This window comes from Perissodus microlepis, chromosome 16 (genome assembly GCF_051167445.1).
Source record: "Perissodus microlepis isolate ML-2025 ecotype Zambia chromosome 16, ASM5116744v1, whole genome shotgun sequence".
In the NCBI taxonomy this organism is placed as follows: Eukaryota; Metazoa; Chordata; class Actinopteri; order Cichliformes; family Cichlidae; genus Perissodus; species Perissodus microlepis.
Genome location: NC_140476.1, coordinates 22,812,768 through 22,834,487, shown reverse-complemented (window position 1 = coordinate 22,834,487; position 21,720 = coordinate 22,812,768). Strand labels below are relative to the sequence as shown.

The 21,720-nt window shown below is 38.5% G+C and overlaps 1 protein-coding gene across 3 annotated transcripts in view; it reads right to left on the bottom strand.

Moving 5' to 3' along the window:
• The window catches only part of itgbl1 (integrin, beta-like 1), a 50,256-nt gene extending 31,715 nt beyond the window's left edge, over positions 1 to 18,541 (bottom strand). Inside the window, exons 1-5 of one of the 3 annotated variants that reach the window (XR_014797237.1) lie at positions 18,246 to 18,541; positions 14,122 to 14,324; positions 2,417 to 2,563; positions 1,057 to 1,179; positions 534 to 674 (exon numbers count right to left, since the gene is read on the bottom strand). Coding sequence is in view for 2 of the 3 variants with exons in the window: in XM_084908960.1 (XP_084765086.1) it covers positions 534 to 674; positions 1,057 to 1,179; positions 2,417 to 2,563; positions 14,122 to 14,324; positions 18,246 to 18,337 (706 nt within the window). In the remaining variant the exon portion in view is untranslated. Of the gene's footprint in view, positions 1 to 533; positions 675 to 1,056; positions 1,196 to 2,416; positions 2,564 to 14,121; positions 14,325 to 18,245 lie in introns of those variants that run through there. The other 2 variants (XM_084908960.1, XM_084908961.1) reach the window with 2 other exon arrangements.
• Positions 18,542 to 21,720: the final 3,179 nt, after the last annotated feature.

The window sequence follows — 21,720 nt, the reverse complement described above, 5'->3', positions numbered from 1 at the left end:
TATAATTAGGCTAATAGAAATTCTTCAAAGTTCATCTTGACGGTTCCTGATAGACAAAGAAAAATATCATCAAATGTCAGAAAGAAGACACCGAAAATGGACCAAACTTCAGCCATGATGATCCCATTGACAAGACAAACATGTTGCTGCATGGCTCGGATGACCTTGAATGAGTTGTGATCACAAGATTAATATCAAAACTAAAACACAAAATGGGGGTGTCTTTTGAGTTTTTTTCCCTTCTGACTTTAAGTTTTCTGACTTCTGATTTTTGTTTCTGCATTTTGAGAATAAAGACAGAATTCTCTCCTTGGTACATGATCTGAAAATGTAACCAGCATAATACTCTTCAGTCCAGCATTTTGTGGCTTTCTAATCAGCGACAGCAAACATATGTGTATGTTTATATTTCTTATGTATAACTGTGTACATGACCTGTGTATATTATGATAATACTTTCATTTCAAATTTGTGATTACAGTTTAATAAATATAAAAAACAAAAATCAAACACGATGTTCCAGGTAAACAGACCTCTGTTGCTGCAGATTTTGCCATCTGGAGATGTGCATCTCTGCCTGCTTTCCCATGGGCTCATGTCACACTGGAACTCACATTTGTCTCCATGCCAACCAGCAGCACAGTAACAGTTTCCACAGTAACATTGGCCATGCCCTGGAAGCAGATCACAGAGGAACAGCTGATGAGATTTCCTTGAAAATGTATTTTGACAAATGGTGATTACTGTCCTGGTGATTAAGTCATATTTTTGATAATCCAAACACTACTTTTTCCTTTTAAAAAAAAAGAAGTGAGTATTAAATAATAAAAAAAAAGCAGCATATGTAGGTTGTAATTGTATATAGTTAATGCATGAGTTTTTTTATGGAAACTAAATGAGCAAAGGCAATGCATTTCTATTCTTTTATCACAGTAAAACACAATATGTATTACAGTAGTTGGGTTTTTTTGTACCAAATCCAGCATTGGTTATACAAAGATGCATTATATGTTTAGGGGAAGAGTAAAGGGCTGTGTCAGCAAATGCAGGGCACACCTCCGCAAATCTCTCCAGTTTCCTCATCCAGGCACTCGCTGTCATCACACTCACAGAAACGTCCTGTTACCATGCCTCTGTTGTCTTCATTGTCACACATACAGCTACCGCAATGGCAGGTTCCTATGGGAAACACAAACTTTAGACACAGTGTGTTGGAAAATGTCAGATCTCAATAAAGAGCAATTCAACACCTAGAATCTAGCGCTGTTAACTGGAAGCACTGTCTGTATATCAATAGTTCTAAATTGTTGTCTGACTGTGTGTGCGTGCAGTAACTCGCACCGTTCCCTTTTGTAATTATGTGCTAAAGAAGCAGAAGGCTAGACAGCCACATGCTGTGAATACATTTGCATTTCTATACAGGCCACATACGGTACAATACACACACACACATATACATTCACTAGACAAACAAACATGAACGCATCACAGACACATAAACATATCTATAGCCTTCATTTAGCTGGAGTCATTGTACGCTAGTGAGGTCACGACCAAGTAGACGAAGGGCTGGCTGTCAGACTCACCTCACAGTGTGTGCCTTCAGCGTGTCAGTGCATAATACTATGTTAGTCACACAGACTGTGTGAATCAAATGTACTTCAGTATTTACTTAGACTATTGTTAATTCAAAATGTCTTCCAGTATTTACATATATTTGTATGCGTAGGTGGGATTTTTGTTTGAACTCATGTGTGTATGTGTGACTGTGTTTATATATCTTTGTGGGGACTAAAAGTTGAAAGTTTTCTATGCTTGTGGGGACCAACAGCCCTTATGTGGACAAAATCCCACTCCCCACGTATTTGAAGGCATTTTTCAGACTCAAAATGTGGTTTTAGTGTCAGGATTACAATTAGGTTACAGTTAGGATTAGGCATTCATTTTTGATGGTTAAGGGTTAGGGTAAACGGCTAGGGAAAGCATTATGTCAATTAAATGTCCCCGCAAAGATATGAAAACACAGCGAGGGATTAATTGTAATTAATGCGTTTATTATGGTAACTCCTTGTTTATGTTTTTGCTTGTAGTAAATTGATATCACAGAAAAATTCATATAAACTGGTCGATTATTTAAAAAAGAGTTTTGAATTATTATTTTTTTAAATATTTGCTCATCACTTTGTAATAAAAAATTCGATGTGCCAAACTGATTACCCCCTCACTCTGTCTATTAATCGCTTGGTACTAGGCTATGTTTAGGCGATATTATTAAAATATTAGCAGAGCATGCCGAATTGTCTTAAAAATTGCTGTTGGTAATATGTGAGGGTGCAACGCTTTGATAAGTGTTTGCTTCAAAATTTATGTTATATGTAACTGACTCATTGTGCGTGTGTTTGTACAATAGCTGTACCTCTGTTGGAGCAGACCACCCCCTGTTGGTTTTTGCAAAGCTCTCTGCTCTTCTTGCTGGATAGGTTACACTCTTCCTGAAACTGGCAGGCATCACCGAACCAACCTTCATCACACTCGCACACTCCACAGTCACAGTAGCCTTGGTCTAAAGGGAAACACAATGCATCATATGCTGTTACCACTGCTAACATCATGTACATGACCAGTATTTCACATCACTCTGTAAACACAAGGGCACATGTGTTATATCTTAAAGGTACAGTGTATAAAACTTCACAGCTTAAAGTCAGTAGATTGCAGATTACAGTCAAATGAATTCTATTTTCTTACCCCTATCGATTCAGGGTTTTTTACCCCCTTGCTACAGTAGCCGCAGTAGGATAAACAACTCTGATCGCCGTTCATCTGTAATGTGTGCAGATTGTTCACATCTATTTACGCACAAAATTTGTGAATGGAATTCGCGACAAGTACTTCTGTCTGATGACAGTGATACTGAGGTGACCTGTTTAGAATATCCTGAACTTTTCTGTCAGAAACCGCTGCTGTTTTTGCTACCATTAGCAGCTATTAGCTAGCATTAATGAAACTTTCTTTGAAGTGGATCTGACGTTGTGTAACTCTCATGCCACGTGATATTTTAATCAAAAATAAGTAACTGTGACAATATTAGGAATAAAGAAGCATGCTTATGTTTGTGTTTTAGAGCCCTGACTACAGCTCAGGAGATAAAGCTTCAGGGAAGGAACGTCCCCTGAAGCAGAGGAGGATTAGATGGAAATGATGGAGAGGGCAGTGGTGGAGGAGGAGAAAGACATAATAAGAAAGAGATGATGAAAGCATACATGTACAAATGTTAAATGGTGAACTATAGTTTGAAAGAGCCATTTGTAGTCTTTAGATTCAAAGTATCTTAATTAAAGTGTGTACTATGTGTGTGGCTGGTCTCTAGCTACACACATAAACGTGATTAGACAGAACTGTAGTCCATCTCTGCTACTGTATTCAAGATAGCGGAGCAACATGGCACAAATTGACAGCATTTTAGTAAATTAATTTTAAGGGTATCAGAATACATTAATATGTTACACATTGCAAAGTGTTTATCTATGACTACAACCTTCTTTTTTCTATTAAAAAAAATCTAAAAATGACTTACTTTACCTTTAAATAGGTTTACATTGATCACCAGAACATTAGTGCTCATTTTCCTGTTGTTGACTAAACTTCAACAAGACCAAATAACTTAAGCTGTGTAAATGTGCATAGTAAGAAGGCAGACAGGCACCGATATGTTTCTATAATATTTCTAAGTTTTGTTTGTGCTATATACCAATAACCCAAGCATACTACTATATAAAATTTCATTGTGATATACTGGTTCCTATATCAATCACACTGCCAGAACATTACCATGTTCAGTGTTTGAAGGACCTACGCAGGCAGTCTGGCATCACTGTTTCTCATCATTCTGATGGTCACAGTGAGCAATATGAAAACAGGAGGAAACACATGATGCAAATGAGGACTGTTGACAAGTTATTATAAATGTTGCTCTCATTGCATTTAGCAGCAAGGGGCCTTCTATGTCACACTCAATCATTCGCCTGAATCGTTCATCATGTAAATGTGGTGTCCTTTTCAAGGGCTATCCATCAGTCATTAGTAACGCACAAGTCCCCTGTCTCTCCACATTATCGATACGTCTCAGGGGACACTAGGCAACAGGTTGGAGGAAGAGAAAAATACGTAACATGCACATCGAAGAGAACTAAACCACAGAGACAACAGAATTCCAAGGAACGTCCAGCTTTTATAAACCTCTAACAAATTTGGATTGTAACATTTATGCTGTTAAATTAAGCCCTTTGTTTGTGTACAAATATAAAGAAATATATGGTTCATGACATTATAAAGTCTTGTATAGCTGTAAGAAGACTGACTTATTTTGCTTTTTGTCTGTGGAAAACACTTTGCCTGTTCTAACTGCCAAGGTGTCAAATACCACCCTGTTGTTAAATTCAGTGTTTCAGATATGCAAATGGTTTCCTTTAACATTGATCCTGTAACACCTGTAACACAAGCAAAACCTTTCATCCCCTAAGTTGCGATATTTTAACCCTAAAAATGATATTTATCCAAAACTAACAGTGATTTTTTTTTTTAACTAAATGTGTGAAATTAAATAGTGATGGAAGCAGAACACAAACTGCTGTCTCCAGGCTCAAAATCTAGTGAAGTATGCCATACCACCTACTTATGTACTGTAAAATGAGATTCATAAGCATCAATTACAATTTTATAATGACGACTAAATAATAATTATTGACTCACCGCACTGTGTTCGTTTAAGCGTTAGCAATTTTACTGTAAGAATTAAAATGATGATCAACAAATCAAACATTGACCAATTAGTAAAGACATTTTGTGATTTGTCCACAGTAAATCAGCTGTCACATACGTATTGCATAATGATTTATTAGTGATAGTTATTCTAAAGTGTTATCTACAATAATTAGTGATTCTTGAATTGCGCTTGCATTAAAAAATGCTGTCTTACAGTCTCGTTTAATGTGATTTTACTGATTTGTGTACATTTGGCGCATATTCATGAAGAACTATACACATATTGTAATTGTAGAGATTCTTTTTTTCTGGATTTATCACATACTTTTTGCATATGGGAACTGGAGCACAATAGTTATAAGACAGAATTAGATTAAACACCTTCCAGCTTAATTCTGTAGACTATTACAAAGTTAATGCCACCCACTAGCCCCTATTAATCTCCCCCTCGACAATCACTCTGACATATAAAACGTCCCTCTTTGTCTGGTAGGCCAAAATTTATGTGGGTGGGAAGGTGCCTGTCTGTCGACAGTTTATCTTTTCTAGTGCTTCCTGAGCAGTAATTCTCTGTGGTATGAGGGTGTCAGGGTCCCTCCTACGCTTCACAGACAGACACACATACTCAGCCAATAAGGTCCCGATCAGTGCACAGGTATATCCAATGAGGCTTGCAAAGTGTGGGTGCACCTCTTCCACCATCAATGGCAGTAATGACAGGTGATATAGTGCTGGCACAATTAATTGCTGATGAGGACAGGATGGTGACTCATGCAGCAAGCTCATTTCAGGTTTAGGATTTAACTTGTTCATGCATAATGATAAGTCTGCTTTTTTTCAAGTATTTCAAGTTAGATTAGTAGAAAACAGATCATTTACAATTTAGACAGTCTTGAGGCTATTCTGAGTTTTTCATGCAGTTTCAATTATACGCAAAACTGTAATCCTAGCCAAACATTACATGCAAGAATTGACTTTCTCTGGTTTCATTTTTTACATACATGTTTTTTTCTCCAATTAGCATTTGCTCACATCCTTTGTTTCTATTGTGTTCTTCATTACATGCTAGTGATTTCACCGAGTAATTATTCCACCTTGCTTTTCTCTCCCTGTGGCCTGTGGCACATGAAACGATAGCACGTCAACTTGTGTTTTGTGGAACAGTTCCAGGAGACACCTGTCTCAGGTAATAACTAATTATGTGTGTGTGCAGTACTCGGAGCAAGGAACTGCTGCTTTCATCCTTTTACACTACCCAACCTGATCATTCATTGAAAATATTGCCAACTTCATAATACCTTTGTTAAAGAATTTTTGAAATGTAAGCAGGATCACAGCAACCGAGAAAAACACTTGTTCTGACAGCGTGAAGTGCTGGGAATCTTAATGGGTCCCAATCATAACTGACTTTTACTAGGAAACTTGGACAGGCTTAAGTGGCTTTTTCTTCCTGCAGCCCAGGCTGGAATCATTAGGTGACTCACAACACAGGCACAGTGCCCAGCAAAGCTCAGAATATCTTAGTGAAAGCGCATCAAAATATGTACTAGGAAAAAAAATACCTTGCTAAGACGGCTTTGGAACCCCTTTTACCTTCACGACAATGTGCTCGAAACATTTCTGAGAGATCTGGGTATTGACGTGATAGCATCACATAGTTGTTATAGATTGTTTCCATGATACAAATCTCCCAGATCACCAAATCCTAAAGGTGCTCCATTGGATTGAAATCTGATGACCGCAGAGGCCCTTTAAGTACAGTGGACTCATTGTAATGTTCAAGAAACCAGTCTGAGATGATGAGTAAACTCATACAGGGATCGTTATGATCAGCAACAATCTTCAAATAAGCCATGGTGTTGATTTGGAACCTGTATCAAGGAATTATCCCCCACACCAACACACCACGAGCAGCTTGAAATGCTGATTCAAGGCAGGTTGGATTCATGTTTTCATGTTATTTATGCCAAATACTCACCCTACCATCCAAAAGTCACAGCATCAGAGACAGATTTGAGGTTAATTTTTTTTTTAAACCTAGATCAGATAGTATAGGCAGACAACTGACATGATTGTTCAGTTGGGCTTAAGCAACTAGTATTACAGTTTATACTGCTCCCAGAAATGTGCCTGTATTGGAAGACACACAAGCTTATGTGATACTGACAGTGAAAGTTTATCTAAAGGTGTGTGATTTGGAGCAGTACTGTCTAAACCGATACCATATGTGGCGCTGACATTAAAACTCCTTGGGTGGGATATTCTCTGGCTCTGATAGGGGGCAAAAGGGCGCAGTGCAGAGTGAAAGAACAGAGGCTTTTAAAATCCAAGGCCTGAGAGACAGTGAAAGGAAGAAAAAAGAAAGGTGGGGAGTCAAAATGTGTTTTGACATCCACTGGGGGAAACAGGCTTTTAATCTTATGCTTACACCTCTGAATTTCAGCTCCTTTGAAATAGGGTGAAAATGACACACATATGATAAAGTCTGCCAGAGTCACAAAGTTATAAATTGATCTGACTGCAGATGTATTTGGCTCTCTGCCTTAGTCCACATTAGTGGCCGGTAGTTGTTGCCAGAGGTATATGAGTAATCGTTTTGTCTGTTGCAGTAAGTCCGCTTGAATCAAGAATATTTGATGATGACAAATCCAAATAAACGAGTCATTATGCTTTAATTAAGATGCAGTAGGTTCCATCCTGATGTAATCGTTTAACACTACTTAACATTTCATCTCCTTCTTCTTTTAGCTGTTCCCTTTAAGGGTCACAGCAGTGGATCATTTACTTCATCTCATCCTATTCCTCTGCATGTCCTTCTTAACTACATCCATGAACCTTCTCTGAGGTTTACCTTCTTCATGCCTGGGAGCCTCAGCTTCAACATTCTATGTCCAACATATCCGCTATTCATCCTCTGCACATGTCCAAACCATGTTAAACATGCCTCTATAACTTTGTCTCCAAAACTCTCAATCTGCTATTTAACATTTCAATTAACAAGGAAACAATAAAGCAACATTTTTATGGTTTGTTCCCCCCACCTCCATTTTTTCCTCCTTTTTTCCCTCTGGGATAACACTAACACCACCCTGTATATCTGATCAACCAAGTGAAAAGAAATTACAAAATTGAGGGAGGATTTGCATCAATTGGTCCTGAATTCATGGCTCTAAAATGTTTACTAAAGAGCTTATGTGTTATTTACATATCCTGTCATGTGCTGTAATTTCTTCTCCAAAGGTATAAAGCACAAACTTATTCTGTTCAACAGAAAATATTGCTTCTCCTAAAAGAAAAGTCTTGTTGGAAGTCCTGGTTTTTCTTACTTTACATCGGTGATGCAGATTAGCACAGCTTGCACCTGCATCTAGCAGCTAATTTGTCACACCTTTAAATAAAGAATGGGCAGCTGTCTCTTAATCTGCCATTATTTCCTTGCCACTGCCTGTTCTGTTAATGCTAAAATTTCTCAGCTATGACCAGATCATGCCAAATGTTCTATTTACTCTATCTAAGGAACTAAACACCTATTAGATTACTTTTATTTGTAATGGCAATCTCCCCATGGACCTCTCCACGAATCACTACTTTATTATAGTATGTTATCAGGGCCATTTCCCCATTGGGACTCCCAAGGAAAATTGATCCTGAGTCCAGACTAAGAGAGATTCAGGGGGGAAAAAATGTATGATGAAGGATAAATCATGGGATATGGCTACCCTGCTTAAGATAGGGTCACTGGGGCCCCACCCTGTGCATAGTAGAGCTACTTGTGGCTGGGTCTTAGCCCAAAAGCAAAACATGGGGTCAACCCTCATCTGGAGGGTCTGTAAGGGGTTTGTACTTTGTGAATGGGAAAGTGTTTGGGGCAGAAGTCCTGTCAACCCGACAAATCTGGCTTTGGTAACATAGAATGTCAGTTCTCTTATGGAAAAGCAGCCTGATCTAGTGTTTGAGGTTGAGAAGTACCAGCGTGATATAGTTGTACTTGCCTCAACAAAAAGCTTGGGTTCTGAAACCAGTCTCCTGTTGTGTGGCTGGACTCTATACCACTCCAGAGCTGTGCTTGATTATAAGCAGCAGACTTAATGAGGTATACTTGTATTCTGTCCCTGTACTGCACTTTAGACTTTTCCCAAGTGGACGAAAGGTTGCTTCCTTGCACGTTTGGGTTGGGAAATGGGTTCTGACTGTTGTTTGTGCTTATGTGCAAAACAACAGTTCAGTGTTCCCAGTCTTATTGGAGTCCCTGGGGGAGTGCTTGAAGGTGCCTCTGGGAATTCGATTGTCCTGGTGGGGTACTTCAATGCTCACATGGGCAATAACGACACCTAGAGGAATGTGACTGGAAGGAATTGGTGGAGGGTTTCTGCTTTGGTGGCCTCAGGATCACTTCTCTTCGCTATGGATGTGGTTCTCCTGGAAAGATCTCCAGCATGTGAGCCTCCTCGAAAGGATGGCTCAGCGCTCCCTTTGAGATAGGTTGAGAAACTTAGGCTACGTTCACACTGCAGGCGAAAGCGCAACAAATCCGACTTTTTTTGACCCTATGCGACCCATATACGATCATGGTATGACAGTTTGAACAGCACAAATCCGATATTTTCAAATCCGACCTTGGTCACGTATGTGGTACTGAATCCGATACATATCTGATGTTTTAGAACGCGACTGCAGTTTGAATGGTCATGTCGCATTAAATCCGTCTTTTACGTCACTGACACAAGACAGACGCCAATTATCACCGCCTGAGAAGACAAACGAGAAAGCATCCATATATACCTCTGCACGGAGGTAGCAGCCACTGCTCCAAACAAGGCCGTTGTTAAAGCACGGGCTCTCTTTTTTCTCAGAGTCCTTCATTCTCGAATTAATTTGTCAAAATTCTGACGGTTACGACTGTGCAGGAATTGATAGACTGCTGCAACAACACCTGCTAGCTCTGTAGCCGCCATTTTTACTTACATAAACAGAGCACGTTGAGTGTGACGTCTTCTTTTGCGCATGTGGGCTGCTTTGAGGGCTGTGAACCGTTCACACTAGACCGCGTTTGATGTCACATTTTATTTGTTGTGTGAACAACCAGACAAAAAAAATCGGATTTGATTAAAAAATCGGAATTAAGCATTAAGACCTGCAGTGTGAACGTAGCCTTAGTCATTTAGGACATGCTCAGTGTTGAACCAATATTTTCCACATCCAAAGGGACACATGAGGTGTTTTAGGCATGTCCTATTGGAAAAACGACCATGTGCAGACTACAAACTATTATCAAAACCACTATGTTTAAAAGACTTAATGTTGAAATCAAATCCAACTTTCAACTTATGCCTCCCCTTCTCAGATCAGCACAGACATGGAAAGCAAGCGTGAGAGCCCGTGCCAGAAAGCTAGGGACACAAAGTTTTCAAATGAGTCATCAACAGAGGAGAAAAAGACAAACGCATGTGAAAAAGATTATGGAAGCTTTGCCACGTTGACCTTTGTTTCTTATAACAAGAGTGTTATTACATAACCTGCGAATAAACATAAACGCTCGAACCAGACAAATCAGAGTTAGCACTTTTGGAACTTATCAAAGGTCATGTTTACATGTACTGCAGCTTATTTTAAAATGAGGACATGGAGTCAGAGCAGGAAAATTTAAGCACAGTTGAAAAACAAACAGCTGAGTGAAATAACACGTTTTTGAACAGTTGGTGAACAGATGTTATTCCAGATCATCGTCCTTGCTCTACTATAAAATAGGATGGGATGTCTGTGGGAGGAAAAACACATGACAGCATCAATGTTTTATTGGACTTCTAGCTACAAATTCAACTGTTATTCAGCAAAAGCTCCAGTGTTATCAGATTTATTTTTTTTGTCTGTTAAAAAACGCCTTTTATATTTTGGTAGAATGTATGACATTTGTATATATGGTAATATTTTGTATACAATAGTAATATGCAATGGGACAGCTAATTTTCTTCCCTGGTTTAAGTGACATGGAATATCATGAAATTGGCTTTCATGATATTGGCATGCTGTAATAAAATAAAAATAAAAATCTTGCACACAATATAATCCTGTCATGGAAGAAGCCGGTTTCACACGTATAATTTTGAAGCAATTTTGAAACTGATAAGACATTTGTACATCTTTTTATATATACAAAGAAAGAAAAAACATAGTTGTCAGAGAAAGGCTGCAGCAAAAATCCAGAAAAGTCCACGGAGAGCTGGCAAATTGACTATAACAAGAGGCAGGTAGCATGCAGGGAGACAAAAAGATGCACATTTACGCACATGAGGCCAATCGGGGAAGTGGTAACAGGTAACTAGATACAGTTGAACACAATTAAGGAATAAACAAAGAGGAGGTAAACGTCGAGCAAGACATGGGAGACAATGACTAAGAAATTAAAACAGGAAGTAAAAAAGCTAAACTTAAGTTCCATCCACAATGGAAGTGATTCATAGTAATGTGGTGAGCAGACATCACAGGAAGTCAATAGCATTCGGCGACTTTAAGTGACTAATGGTGGGGTAGCCGCTGGCAAAGAGACAGTGGTACGGCTACAATAACAGAAACTAGGCTTCAAAAGTAAGAAGCACAAATCTCAACCATGAATCCAAACTGAAAGTATAAGAACAATGACGCATAAGTCAAAGAATATAAAGTAAGACTCCACAAAACCCCCAAAATAAATAAAAAAGAAAACCAAAACTCAAAACCCTGGGTTTGAAAACTCAGGACCAAGACATAATTAAGACAATTAAGACAATAATTATACTTTCATACTGACAATAAAGTATACACAGAGAGCAATGATTTAATTGCTCTCTGTGTAAAATGATCTTGGATATTTTATTTTGTAAGTACGCACTGGGTGAAAATAACTTTGACACTTCCGGGTATATTACGAATAGGCTACACAGACAGGCATATTATATTTAAATATAAATCTTCATGCTAAGTTGGCTTATATGTCAATCAAAAGAAACTAATACAACAAAGGTTATGAAAAGCAACCCAAAAAGGGATCTCATTTTAAACCTGTGTTGAAAACATAATATTTTCCATGTGAGGCTCCAAAAAATGAACATGATATTATAACTCTTAGGCATGTCATAACAAATCAGTGTACAATATTTCAACCAAGAATTAAATATATCACTATCATGCCTAAATGTATCCCCATAACCACCATCCGGCTTGACTTGTTGCTATGACTGAGAGAAATTGAACCAGGTCCAAGCTAAAATAACATCTAGGTGCCAGCAAAGCTTATGGTTTTGGAAAAGAAAAAAAGGATACACTTTATCCCTTTGGAGAAAAATCTATTTGGATCTTATCAATGGGTGGTTGTGAAAGGTAGATAAGGCTGCAGATGGAACTTGGGGACCAGTCTTTGACGACAGGCCCATGCTGCATGGGGCATTGTGGGTAGAGAGGTTAGGTGGGTGCTTTGGGGGCAAATCTTCTTCTCAGTGTGCTTTAAATGTGTTTTCTATGACCTGCTCCATGGGCAAATGATTTTGTGAGCGTATGGCTAGCTGTGTGTGTGTCACAATATGAGACTGAGCCTGATGATGGATGTGCATGTGCGTGTGCGTGTGTGTGTGTGTGTGTGTGTGTGTGTGTGTGTGTCTGTCTGTCTGTCTGTCTGTCTGCCCGGGTGTGAAAATCCATCCTTCTGTTGATGCATTTAGGTTCCATTGGCAGTCTGTGTACTAGTGAGTGAAACCCCATTATCAGACTGAAGCAGGGCCTTGCTCCAGACTGCTGAACCATAATGAGCTCCTCACAGCAGCCAATTTGTCTACACAAATAAATCACTCTACCCCTCACACGCAAGCACACCCACACACACGGATATATATCTTCTTTAGAACTGGTCTGCGTGCACACATATCTCCATTAAACCTTGACATTCATAGAACAGTGGCCAAAGAGGACAATGCACAAAAAAAGATGAGAACTGTTTTTCCCTCCATTGCCATTGAGGAGCCAGCATTTCTCATAACCTCCAAAGTACCGCATATGATAAATGCATATTAAGCCTTGGTAACAGATTGCAAATTGAGTTTACGTGAACATATTGTCTAAAATGTTTGCCTGTTTATTTTGTACGTTTGTTCACAGCTAATGTAGGCCAGTACAATAGCCCTGTGATATAGTTTAACATTGTGAGAATCAAATCAGCTTGGTTTGTTTGAAACTAGATATTATAAACCTAACGTAATACATTTGGACAGAGCACAACAAACTTTAAACACAACATGGGTCTACTACAAAACAACTGCTCTGAGCAGTTAGAATGAAACAAAACACTGTTCCAGCCAATGAATCCAAAACAATGCCCCAAATAGGATATAATCTATTATTACATATATTTAATTCACAGTTGTTGTTGCCTGTATTAGTAAAAGATGACCATCAACTAGTCACAAAGTTACAAAAAAATAGTAACACTGGTCACTGTTATAGTATGTTACTGTGTAAAATCATAGCAGTTTTATATTTTCTGATATATCTACGCCTTTATGACTTAAACTATTCACCAACCATGATTCAACTTGCTCTTGAGTACAGGTGCACTCTAAAGTGTTCTTTCTGTGAACTTATAAAATTTCAAGCAGCAGGGTAAGTTCAAAGCCATTCCTTCCAACAAAAGCTAATGCCTTGGTAACATTTGAGAACCAACCAGCTGCCTATTACCAGTGAAACCCTTTGAAGTACTGCCAAGACAATGTGGGCTGTCAATTACACAATATTGCACCCTTCTGACTCTGAAATACAGGTGAAACAAAAATACCCTAAAACCATTCCAAGCCTGAATTATAAAATTCATATCAAATGAATATTAATGCCTATTAAAGCCAAAAAAATAATATGAAAGACATTTTGATGATTAAGGTTTCCATTCTTCCTGCACCTGGCTGGAGCAAACACTGCACTTCAGGTGCACAGTTTATTTGCCAAACTCCTCTGATGTAAGCCCACAGTGAAGAGTTCTGTTGCATCGCTTACTGAACCATCACTAACAACCATATCTAAGAGGTAAAATATGTGCAGCATGTCCCTAGAATTCAGATCATGTGAAAAAAAACAACTGACTTTTTACTGTAATAGAAACCCATATAACTGTGTTAGGTATCAGTAAATGTAGTGTGCGTTAAAATGTGACTCCAAATCTTCCCATCTAAGTGTCTAATAGTGACAAGTAACTGAGACAAGTTTCACTATTGCTGTATCAAATAGTGCACTGAAACATATGCCAAAAGAGATCCTGTGCTTGTCTCTGAGATGCCAGTAGTTTTGGCAAAATAGCAACATTTGAGACCTTAGGAATGAGGACAGGATCATACGCACCATTGCAGGTTTTCCCATTATATGTAGCACAGACCCAGTCGTGGCACTCGCAGCGCGGACCGAAGAACTTCCCAGGTTCTATGGCCTCACAGATGCAAATGCCGCAGTTACATTTTCCCCTTCCACTGCAGATCTTACCATCAGGCGTCCGGCAGCGGCGCAAGGATGACTCTGTGGACAGCTTGCAAACACTACCCACCTGGCTGGGAAAAAGAAAGATCAGATTTTCCACAACTTTTATTATGAGGTTAAAGTTTAAGTGTGTTCACACCTGTTTTTGTTGCAAATCCAAATCGAAAAGACATATTTCCTCAGTCATGCATCAGCGTCTCTCTTTAAACATATAAAGAGACCTATTCAAGATATTTGGTATGTGCGGTAGGACTTAACACATGTAGCTTTCGGTGCAATGGCTTGGAAGAAAGAAGTCTAAGAAAACAAAAGTGGGAAGAATGTAACACACAACCCATATATTTGAGTCTTTATCGAGTAATAACAAACGCCTTGGAAACACACACATGTCCACATGCACAGCTAATAAATTCAAATAAACCCAATCGTACAGACACAAATGCACTTTTCATTGAACACACTCTAGGAGCTGTTTTCTGAGTTTTACTCTAAAGCGTTTCTGAGTGAGATTTGTTTCATTTGGATGCCGTCTGGCATTCTTTTTTAAATCCCTGCCCTCTCTTGATATTGGCCAGATGTCCGCGTTTGAAAACTGGACACATTTCCAAAAATCAACAGCTCAAGTGTTCTTGACACTCCTATTAAAATTAAATACAGAATGTGATTGTCCTGAGTGTCAAGGGGAGGTTATACAAGCCCCATTTCACACAGACTTTAATCAGTAATGGCCCTTTTAAGCCTGATCACAGAGCTCAGCCACACGATGCAATGAACTGAAATGTATCTGATTACATTTATTCATTTTTTAATTTATTTTACGGCAGCATGACATTCAAATGACCTTTTTGGATTGTGTTCCTCTGTCCAGTTCAGCTGATCAGTGATAGATCTGGTTAATGCCTGGCTTTTGTTCTGTAGAGTACCTCCCAAAAATACAACCAGAATTCCACAAAATAGTAAAATAACATTCCAATTCATAAAATTTATGCTTGGTGAAGAGAGTCTAACTTGCTCCACATTAGAATTTTGGACTTTCCTTGGTTTTAACTTGGGTTTTGTTTAACTGTTTTTTTCTCCTCGTTACTATGTCTCCAGGGGACAGTAGTAACTTTCTTGGCTATCCAAGAAAATAAAAACTGCAAAATGTACAGTTTTAATTAACTGACTGAAGAAAGACATTGGACTGGCCGTCACTTCTTACCACTTCTTCAAAGAAATTGGGCAAATTGCCCTGAGCACCAAAACCTTGCCAAAAGTATTCACTCACCCATCCACATCATTGAATTTTGGTGTTTCAATCACTTTCATGGCCACAGGTGTATAAAATCAAGTACCTAACTATGAGGACTGCTTCTACAAACATTTGTGAAAGAATACGTCACTCTCAGGAGCTCAGTGAATTTCAGAGTGGTACTGTGATAGGATGCCATCTGTGCAACTAGTTGAGTTGTGAAATTTCCCCACTACTAAATATTCCACAGTTAGTGGTATTATAACAAAGTGGAAGCGACAGCTATTCACCCACAAAGCAGTAGGCCATGTAAAGTCACAGCGCACTGTCAGGGGATGCCAAGGTTTCCATGGCTGAGCAGCTGCATCCAAGCCTTACATCACCAAGCACAATGCAAAGTGCCCAAACTAGTGGTGGAAAGCACGCCACAACTGGACTCTACAACCGTGTTTTCTAGAGCGACGACTCACAGTTGCCAGGAGAACTGTACTTGTCTAACTGCACTGAGACAAGGGTAAAGTTTGGGGGGGGGTTATGGTGTTGGAGTGTTTTTCAGAAGTTGGGCTCAGCCCCTTAATTCCAGTGAAAGGAATGCTTAATGCTTCAGCATACCAAGAAATTTCAAACAATTCAAACAAACACTGGAAGTAAATAGTAAATAGAGCCTGTTTCTTCTTGTATGAATCGTCAGTGTTGATCTTCCTATTCGGCCTGTTCACAACTTGTACTGCTCCTTTATATAAATACAGGTCTGTAGCCATCCTCCTCCTTCTGAAGTCAATCACCATATCTCAGGTCTTATTCACATTCTGAAGCATACATTTCCCCCCAGACAACTCAAAAAAACGATAATAAAAAAATCACCCACTAGTACTCTGTACTGTTGGTCCTGCCCATCACTAACACAGCCAACCATTGCCGAATCATCTCAGTATTTCTGTAGATAGCATGATCAGGGCTCATACAAAGGGTGAACAGGAATGTACATCACCAAATCTCACATACTATGTCCTGTCTGTCAGATAGTAAATGGCCTGTATTTGTATAGCGCTTTACTAGTCCCTAAGGACCCCAAAGCGCTTTACACATCCAGTCATCCACCCATTCACACTTGTGATGGCATGCTACATTGTAGCCACAGCCACCCTGGGGCACACTGACAGAGGCGAGGACACTGGTACCACCGGGCCCTCTGACCACCACCAGTAGGCAACGGGTGAAGTTGAAGTGAAGTGTCTTGCCCAAGGACACAACGACCAAGACTGTCCAAGCCGGGGCTCGAACCGGCAACCTTCTCGATTACAAGGCGACCTCCCAACTCTTGAGCCACGATCGCCATAGATAATTCATGAGATGTAGCTTCTCTCTAAGCAGCAGCAGCTGATTCATATTTTTGTTTTTTGTTTTTTAAAAAGGTGGTAGTACACTACACTGTTTAGCTTTTTAAACTTTTAAAGCTTTTAATAATAGCACAAAATATCTGAGAAGTGAGTACTCAGTCCATTTCCCTTCCATCTTCAAAGATGTATTTTCAGTCCCATGGCTTAGTTTTATTACATTTGAGTCATATTAGGAAACATTTTTTGCATCATCGAGTATGGAAAAAAAAAAGCCTATGAGCCCCATGGGCATCATGTGACTTGTTGTTCCACAGGGGCTCCTCTTAAAGGCCTTTTAGAGAGAAAGGTGTGGATTAAAAAATAAAGCTGATATAGTGTTACCATAGTTTTATGACTACAGGTGGAGCTCTACAACCTTAATCCATGTGCTCTAAGGATATTGTGTGGGCTGAGCATAATATGGATATTGCATAGCACTCCTTGGCTGTGCTTACAGAATTGAGGTTATAACTTTGTTGCTTAGCATTTTTACACTTTTTTTTAACACTGCTAGGTCAATATGATGATATAACTGGCAAACAAATAAAACACAAATTATTCAAATGTACATTGGAAAAACTGAAGAAAATATTGCAGCTACCTAGATTCCCAGTAGCTGTTACTTTCTGTAATGCATGTGTGGGTTAGCTGCAGCTGTTCAATATATATCCCCTGTACACTACATATGCAATGTAATCACTACAGAGGCACGGTGCACCTGCTAAAGAGTAAACACCCACAACTTTATGTCATCGTTAAATATTTACAGTTCTGCTAACCAGGGCTCGACTTTAGAGTAGCAAAGTAAACAGAAATGAGTCTTATATTTGTTACTGTATCCAGTTTCAGTGACTGACTTGATGTCCTTTTGTTTCCATTTACAGTTTGTATTTGAGGTTTAAACTTGAATGTTCGTTGTTTCGGCAAAAACAAGTAAAAGCTCTGATACAAAATAATATTCATTGCAATTACCCTTTTCTGTTGCATAATATGGGCTTTTCCCCACAGCAAATCCTTTTAAACTGGAGATTTTTTTTCCTCACAATAAGCTCAACTGCAAAAGAATGTAAAGCTGAACTGTGCAAAAAGAAAGTAAAACAAAACAGAAAAAAAGTTTGCATCCAATGTTAGACGACAGAATCTGAGACACATGCAGCATTATGATAGCAAGTAAAGTGGCATAAAGAAAACTGCACAGGAAAGAGTAAAACTATAAGAGTAAACTATAGGAATAGACTTTCCTAAACTTTCCCACATTGCACTCTTTAAGTGTCGCCTTTGTCAGCAAGTCTGCACCTCCCTTTTCCTTCTTGCTCTCCAAACTATCCTAAAATAAACAAGAAAAACAACAAAAAAAAACCCAAAGCTGTGTGGAAACTCACCTCACCGACTGCAACAAAGAGTCCTCAATGAAAGAGAGAAGGATCAGAAAGAACGGCACTAACATGGACTGTACCAAAACCTCAGTGTGCATGTTTAAATCCCACAGAAAGCTGAAGTAAAGTGGCTTGAAGGAATGCCCCAATCCTTCACTCCTGAAACAGACAGGAAGAGAAGGGAGAGGGAGAGGGAAAAGAAAAGGAGTAAAGGAGAGAAAACGCAGCAGGCTGGCCTGAACTGGCTCGGTTCCTTCAGAGGCCAACAGTCCTCCACATACAAGTGCCTTTGATTAGTCTTGACTCTCAGACACAGTCCTGGGCAGGAGCTAAAGTAGGGAAACCTGCCAAGATGAAAAGCTAAGTCACCAGTTTGAGAAGTAATTAGAAGCAGACGGCTTCTCTAATTTTTTTTTTGTTTCAATCTTTCCCCTTTCCTTTTCCAGATGATCTCTCTACGTTGCAGTGTTTTTATTTCTAAGTTTTCTTTTGGTGTTTTAATAATAAATAAGATCCAGAGTCAAAGGAGGCAAGCCCCCGCCCCAATATTTAGAGTGTATCCATTTGTCATAAAAGAAGCCGAGGAATTGTGCAGAGAAACTGCTTGAAGATGAATGTCTTGCTCTTATTCCCACATTATGAATTCAAATCAGTAGTTCACAAAACCAATAAGTCTTTTGTGGCAAACACAAAAACACATATATATGAACACACACAAAATGCTGTGATCTTTGTCAGTAGCTGCACAGCTTGTCCTCTAGCATCATGTTCCTTTAGGTTGAAGGAAGTGACTAAGTGTGAGCCACATTTCTGATGTTTGCACAAATACAAGAAATAAGAGTAAATCATGGCTATAGTGAGTTGACTTAGCAGGGATAATATTAAATAATGATGATAAGAATAATTATTTGAAAGCAAAGCAAACCTCTGCTCTGGCAAACAGGTATATTTCAGTATATGGTGAATTGTTAGCATGGTTCCATTTTGGGTTTTTTGTTTTTATAAATTTGAGAATTGTTCTTTGTAAAATTCATACAGAAAACAAAAAGATATCTTGGTTATGTTTACAGGAGATGGAGTGATGTTCTGCATTTCAGATCAATGACATGAAAACTGTTCAAAACAACTTTGTGTTGGATAATTATCTTGCAAACTGGACAAAAAGAAAAGAAAAACTGTTCACATTTTATCATAACAATTGATACTTTGATAAGCAGATCACTTTAATGTGGCAGCTGTTGCAGTTTTATTGCGTGGTAGCTTTATCTATGATAATGTTATTTACCTCCAAAATAACAGGGAATTAAGGCTTTAAATAAATTATATAGTGCACAATGTTCAATGTTTTGTACAAAATAACAGTAGAATAGAAACAGAAAGTAGCATAACAGAGAAGTACTTAGGGTACTGCATAACAGTTTTGAGCCACCTCCCATTAGGAACATTGGATATAGGTGCAGTGATTTATTGAAACATATGTAAACACAAATGGAAATACAGTACATAAAGCACAAACAGAATTTATACAGTTCTAACGAGCTGCAAAGTCAATATTTGGTATGACTATCTTTATTCTTCAACATAGCCTGAACTTTCTTAGACAAGCTTTCTTGTAATAGTTTCAGGAATAGTTCTCCAGGCTTCTTGAAGCTCTCCTGTGGATGTTGGCTGCCTTTTGTTCTGTTTTCTGTCAAGATGATCCCACACTGCTTCAATAATGTTGAGTTTCAGACTCTGGGGAGGCTAATCCATACTCATAGTGTTCCATAGTGTGTTTTTTCTATCCAGGTATGCTTTTGCTACATTGGCATGGAGTTTGTGATCATTGCCATACTGAAAAATGAAGCCCTTGTCAATCAGACTCTTTCCAGATGATACTGTATGGTGGATAAAAATCTGACCACAGTTTTCTGCATTCATAATTCAGTTCAATGTTGACACCACTGACTTACAGCAAATGCACTCACAAACCATAATAAAACCACTGTGTTTTACAGATTTACACTGTTGAACCTCCGTCATACATATTGACAACAATTTTGATCCAAACGTTTTAATTTGAATTCATCCCTCCATAAGACCTGTTGCTAATTATTTTCAGTCCTTCCACAGAGACCATTTCATCAATAAAGAGTAGATGGGTCAACTTAAGAGTCAGATGGATTTCTCATGTCTTGTGTCTTTGCTGGATTTTTTCCCCATTTCTTAAGGATATCACTTAAGATACTGTTGAACTACTGCACATAGTTTTTAGGACTGACATGTTGGGCTAACAGCTCTTTGGAATTCGTCTTGTTTGTGCAAAAATGCTATATCATGCCTGTTGAACTGTTATCTTTGACATTTTTAGCAGATTTGACTAAATAAATTGGAATGAATTATGTGTTTTATGACAGGTTGCTAATAAAAAGTGCCTAAAAATACAAATAACCCATAAAATGGGTTATTTGCTAGGTTTGTCTGTTATGCTGTTAAATTATGCGTGGACACAACACTGATTTATCCTTTGAATGAGTCATAGGTCAGTTTTAAGTGGCTCAACAAGACACCTGAATCTCTGCATGTAATCCAGATGCCCCACTAAATATGGCTCATACAATGCCAAAACAAAATGTAGCGCATGATACATATATTGGTTGCTCAGATGGGGTTCAGGTCAATATCACACTATCATGGCTCATTAAAATGCTGAAATAGAATGAAGTGATTAGCAGGCTAAATTTCCCTACTAGAGCAATTCAGAAGATTATATTTAACAACAATGCACATCAATGGCAAATAATCAACCGGTTCTAAAAGATACTACAGCACCTCTGGGTGATTTCAAGCAACTAAATGGCAAAAAGATATTTTGGTTAAAACCAATTTGCACCTCAGTTACTGAATTTACTACGACTGAAACTACACCCACGTTTGGACAATATACCCAGCCATGCAATATCAAATCAGGTGAAGGCAGGTCACTTGATATATTACAGAAATTTAGTAAGAAATCCAAGTTTTCACTTTTGTCTTTTACTTTCTATAACATGAAGAGCACAGTTGTGATTTAATACACATCCAATGTTTGTATTCTTTCAAGAATTGCCCTCTTTGTAACGGTATATTGCTTATACTGTTTATTTACATGTATGTGTTTATGTATATTCAAGGTTCAAGGTCCTTTATTTGTCACATGCATAGTTATACAAGTATAACACACAGTGAATTGTAACCTGACACGCTCCTCGACATGTGCAAAAATTGGGGGGGTGGGTGGAGGAAGAACATTATATATATATAGTATATACATTGGGTGAATGTGCAGTAGTAGCAGCAAGCAGGTGAACTCTGTACATTAATAAGAATAGACATCTGACTATTTTACAGAATAGACAATATAAACATATTTAAAATTAAAGGAATTTGAAATGTACATTGTGATAGTTATCCATTGTTAAATGTAAAATGCACATTAAATTTAATTAATTCTTAGGACAGA